This window comes from Helianthus annuus, chromosome 14 (genome assembly GCF_002127325.2).
Source record: "Helianthus annuus cultivar XRQ/B chromosome 14, HanXRQr2.0-SUNRISE, whole genome shotgun sequence".
Classification (NCBI taxonomy): domain Eukaryota; kingdom Viridiplantae; phylum Streptophyta; class Magnoliopsida; order Asterales; family Asteraceae; genus Helianthus; species Helianthus annuus.
In genome coordinates, this window is record NC_035446.2 from 144,916,787 (window position 1) to 144,921,580 (window position 4,794).

The following is a 4,794-nucleotide window of genomic DNA, read 5'->3' on the forward strand; positions in this document are numbered from 1 at the left end:
GATGTTGATGACCAAAAGCAATTGAATCAGCAAACCAAGCAGTTGACTCATTTTGCAAATCTCGCCATGAGTATGCAGTTGCCCGTTCTTGCATGGTTGAACCATAACCACTACGACTTCTAGAACGGATGATCCAGCTTCCTTTAACACTAGTAACTGAAGCCTGTAGAACGCTGTCTTGTGTAGTTGAACCATACACTGAAGTATATTGACCAACATAATGAGCTCCGGCAGATGCACAGCTACCCAATAAGGCTAAATGCCATGAGGCAGATGCACAGCTACCCAATAAGGCTAAATGCCATGAAGCCACGGACAGCTGAGAGACACCATCAGGTCCCGGAATTTGACCAAATGACTGTGAGTTTGACTGTTGCTGTTGTCCATAGTTTTTTCACACGAATACATAGTCGAATCAAACTCGCACATCTTGACATATGTTACCGTCAAAGGAAAATTTTTCTTTAGGAATACAAAGTAAAAGTAGATAATAATTCTCAGACCCCATTATTATGTGTATAAAATCATCTAAGTAGATAATAATTCTCACATCCCATTATTATGTTACCGAAGGAAATTGCTACTTTCATGAATTATTAAACATAAGTGGAAAGAATGAAATTCAAGTACAAAAAAACTAGGCAAATTTAATGGTATCTTATACACCTTGGTAAAACAAACCAAACAACAAATTTTGGCGATATCAACCCGAACCCATATTGACACGTCACCTTACGTTGTTGGTTTTGTAGGGCTTTGTATGTGATCTTCAAATAGTTGGTGAACATCATGTTTCTATTAATGTTAAACTTTCAAATACAAATAACGTTATATCTCTTCCTACAAAAACACAAATCCTTGGCATTTACCAGTAATCTCCACAAGAACATAATCCATCACTAAAATGATGAAACCTCTTTGAATCTCTTACCACAATATCCCGATTCACGATCTTGGCTATCAATTTAATCGTTTCATGACAATCACCACAAATCCTCAGATTTTTAATCACTTGAATGGTTGAACCAGGAACCGAGTTCATAACCGCATACGCAACAGCCAGCTTCTCACTATGAATCTTCAATGTCATTTCCTTCTCTTCATTATCAATATCATGTAAAACCGATGTCATATTCGGTACATATCCAGCTTCTTGCACCTTCATACATAATTCTTCCAAATATAAATATATTTTCTCATGATCCGGATGCTCTTTATCCCCAACCAAAAACACATGCACTTGACCCTTTAATTCAACCAAACTAAACCCCGGTGTTTTGCTTAATGCGTGACTTTTCATATAAATTCTCATCTTTTCAACATCGTTCCACCTTCCAGCATCAGCGTACATATTCGAAAGTAAAACATAATATCCACAATTTTGCGGGTCTAGTTCGAAAAGTTTTTTTGCAGCGATTTCTCCAAGATCCACATTCTTGTGCATTCTACAAGCAGCAAGAAGAGAGCCCCACACGACAAAATCGGGCCGTACCTTCATTTTTTTGATCAAATCATACGCGCGGTTAAGAAAACCGGCTCGCCCGAAAAGATCAACCATGCAACTATAGTGTTCCACTCCTGGCTCGATACTATATTTACGGGTCATGGTTTGGAACCAGTGCCATCCTTCATCAACTAGACCAGCATGGCTACATGCTGATAGAACGGATACGAACGTTATGTAATTTGGCAGTATGTTAACCCGAACCATCTCGTAGAAGACATCTAGAGCCTCTTGTGCGTAACCATGCATGCCGTAACCGGCAACCATGGCGGTCCATGACCTCACGTTCTTGTTTTTCATACGGTCAAAGGCGGTTCTTGCAATCGTTACTCTTCCACATTTGCAATACATGTCTACAATTGATGTACCCACAACTACATCATCCTCTAGACCCATTTTTATAACCTATGCAATGAACAAGCACATGATATTATTTAACATACGTGTGTTTTATTAAATACAAAGGAGTAAAATGCTATTTTCATCCCTGAGGTTTGGCCAGTTTTGCGACTTTCGTCCAAAGGTTTGTTTTTTCGCATCTAGATCCAAAAGTTTTGAAATCTTGCCATTTTCATCCGGCTTGTTAACTCCATCATATTTCTCGGTGTTAAAGGGCACTTCGGTCTTTTTCCGGGATATTCGGTCTTTTTACATACAGTGAAAAAGACCGAATTGCCCTTTAAGTTAGCAAAAAAGACGGAAAAACCTATGACTTAATGAAGAAAAATGGATGGAGTTAACGAGCCGGATGAAAATGACAAGATTTCAAACCTTTTGGATCCAGATGCGAAAAAACAAACCTTTGGACGAAAGTCGCAAAACTGGCCAAACCTAAAATGGCATTGTACTCGATACAAAGTCAAGCTTTTGTAAGTTAACAACTTCATTTCAAGTTACCTGATCATGTATACATTTTCCAATTTGTAGAGCACCCGAATGAGCACACGCCAGCAAAACTGCAGACAACGTGACAGCGTTGTGATTAACATCGGCATCTCGCACCATGGCATAAAACAGATCTAACGCTTCTGTAGACATTCCATGTTGAGCACAAACTGCAATCATTGAATTCCAAGTTGTTACGTCTTTGTTGATTATTTCATTAAACGCCTTCCTAGAGAAACGTAGCTGACCGCATTTAGCATAAGCATCCACCAGAGTATTCCCGATTCTCGTATTTTCTGCAAACCCTTTTTTAACAACCACCCCATGAACCCCCTCTGTGACATTCTTGTTTGAAATACTCGAACAAGCTGCAAGAACAGAAACCATAGCAACTGCATCGACACACACTTCGTTCTCATTCTCAGCTACGCTCTCTTCGGTCAGAAAGTCTTTAAAAAGTGATAAAGCGTCAAAGGGACGTCCGTTTTGGACATAGCCTGTGATCATTGAAGTCCAAGAAACCATATTTCGAACAGGCGTTTCATCGAAAAGGTTCTGAGCATCGTCCAAATGACCACATTTGGAATACATGTTAATGAGAGCAGACGAGACAAAAACATCATCGTGAAATCCGAAAACAAAAGCTTGCGACTGGATCTGCCTCCCCGAGTGAAGATCAAAGAGGGCAGAGCAGGATTTAATAGCGCAAGGGAAAGTGGAGCGGTTTGGTGTAAGAGAGAGCTTTCTCATGGCGGAGAATGCAAGAAGGGATTCGACCGAATCCCCACCGCGAGCAAGGTCGGCAATGACCGAATTCCATGACCAGACTTTAGTGGTGTCCACGTATTTGTTGAAGAAGGTAACGAGGTTAGGATGATTGCGTGATGAGTGATTGACAGCAAGCTGCAAAGAAGAATTAGCAGCAACCAGAGCTACTTTGGTGATCTTCATTCATTTCCCCTTTTTATCTTCCTACGCCGTTTTGTTTTTATCACTATGATTAATAGTTTTGGCCCCAATGTCTTGCAACGCACAGTTATAAGATTTCTTTAAGCTGTCATCACATCATACCTATTAGAACCCAGAAAAAAGTATAAAATATGACGCAATTGTCCGGTAACTAATCACCCATTTAGTTATGATGCAAATTTGTTGATATATATGTATAGAAATTGAAAATTCTCGGAAATATAGTAATAACTAAAACTTGATAACAAAAATTCAACATCTTAAAAGTACAATCAAATCCTAAATTCTAATCAACGGTGATGAATCATTGAAGAACAGATATTGAACCCAAATTGTTATGAGTGATAAATTTTATTTTTCTCATTAAAGCATTTTATCAAACACTTGGTATGCATGAATTGAAAAAACTATTAAAGCTCCACCACGTATCATGCCAGGTTGCAGACATGAAGATATGATAACAAATTTATTAAAAACAGAACCTTAATTAGTAAAACATCGTAAACATATACAAGCTACGATTCAGTTCTCTTAAAACATAAATTAGATTGTCCAATAAGAACAATGATGTATACAGGTAGTGTAGTTCACAATATTTAATAGTGTACATTAAGTGTGACTTACCAGTCACTTCATCAATCAGTGACTGTGAGAGCATGAATGTGTACTCCTACGTCGTTGACTGACTGAGGGCAGACAAACGATACCAACACCAGAAACTGAGAAGCAAAACAACGATTAAGGAGGATATATAATCATAATTTTTAAAGGAAATAACGTCGACTTGAAAGTCTAGTAAGGGGCGGACCTAAAGCTTGTGTTGGGTGTGCGGGCGCCCCAGTGTAATAGATACGCAAAAATCCTGAGCGCCCCCGTTGAAATTTTGCAATCGCCCCCTTGAACTCGTCAGATCTTTGTGGATCAGCAGAACCAGCAGGGTTCTGAGGGTGGGTCCGGCGAAACAATTGTGTTACTCTGCAGTGGCTCTATATTTGCTCTGGAGTTGTAACAGCGGAGTGATGAAGATGATAACCTTTATGTGTTTGGGCTTCATAATAGTTAGCAGCCCAATTTTAATCTAAATAAATGTCATCAGCCCAATATTCAATATAAACATAACTTTCTTTCTCTATGAGTTTTATATGTCAAAAGTAAAAACAAAAAATGACAGCGTTAGAGATGGTAAAAAAATAATGTGTTGTGTTTACTATTTATTTACCTATTAGTTTATTTAACTTGATATAAAATATTTTAACTTTTTTATCAAATTTCTTTTATTTGATTTATTGTTTAATAAGTTTTACTGTTTAATGTCCGGTCCGGTTGTACAACCATTTTATGGCTAGATTTTAATTAAACTAGTGTTGTTCATCAACGCACGTTGTGCGATTACAATACGCCTTTACGTATGGGGGTGTGCAAGATGTTGATTTTCA

At 38.3% G+C, this 4,794-nt stretch overlaps 1 protein-coding gene across 2 annotated transcripts; it reads right to left on the reverse strand.

The window, feature by feature from the left end:
• Positions 1 to 621: 621 nt before the first annotated feature.
• LOC110904151 (pentatricopeptide repeat-containing protein At3g26782, mitochondrial) lies at positions 622 to 4,371 on the reverse strand. Of its 2 annotated transcripts, none has more exons than XM_022149980.2 (4): positions 4,167 to 4,371; positions 3,983 to 4,077; positions 2,402 to 3,443; positions 622 to 1,909 (listed from the first exon to the last, which is right to left on the reverse strand). In XM_022149980.2, exons 3-4 carry the CDS (start codon positions 3,338 to 3,340, stop codon positions 866 to 868), a joined length of 1,983 nt encoding a protein of 660 aa, XP_022005672.1. In that variant the 5' UTR covers positions 3,341 to 3,443; positions 3,983 to 4,077; positions 4,167 to 4,371; the 3' UTR covers positions 622 to 865. The 2 variants fall into 2 exon arrangements, with proteins under 2 accessions (XP_022005672.1, XP_022005671.1); XM_022149979.2 differs by having other exon boundaries at positions 2,402 to 3,460.
• Between the last annotated feature and the right edge of the window lie 423 nt (positions 4,372 to 4,794).

Excerpts from the sequence above, each read along its gene's own strand:
- LOC110904151 (XM_022149980.2), bottom strand. The coding sequence starts at position 3,340 with ATGAAGATCACCAAAGTAGCTCTGGTTGCTGCTAATTCTTCTTTGCAG. Across the intron at positions 1,910-2,401 it reads GAAAATGTATACATGATCAG|GTTATAAAAATGGGTCTAGA; the intron begins GTAACTTGAAAT and ends TTCATTGCATAG.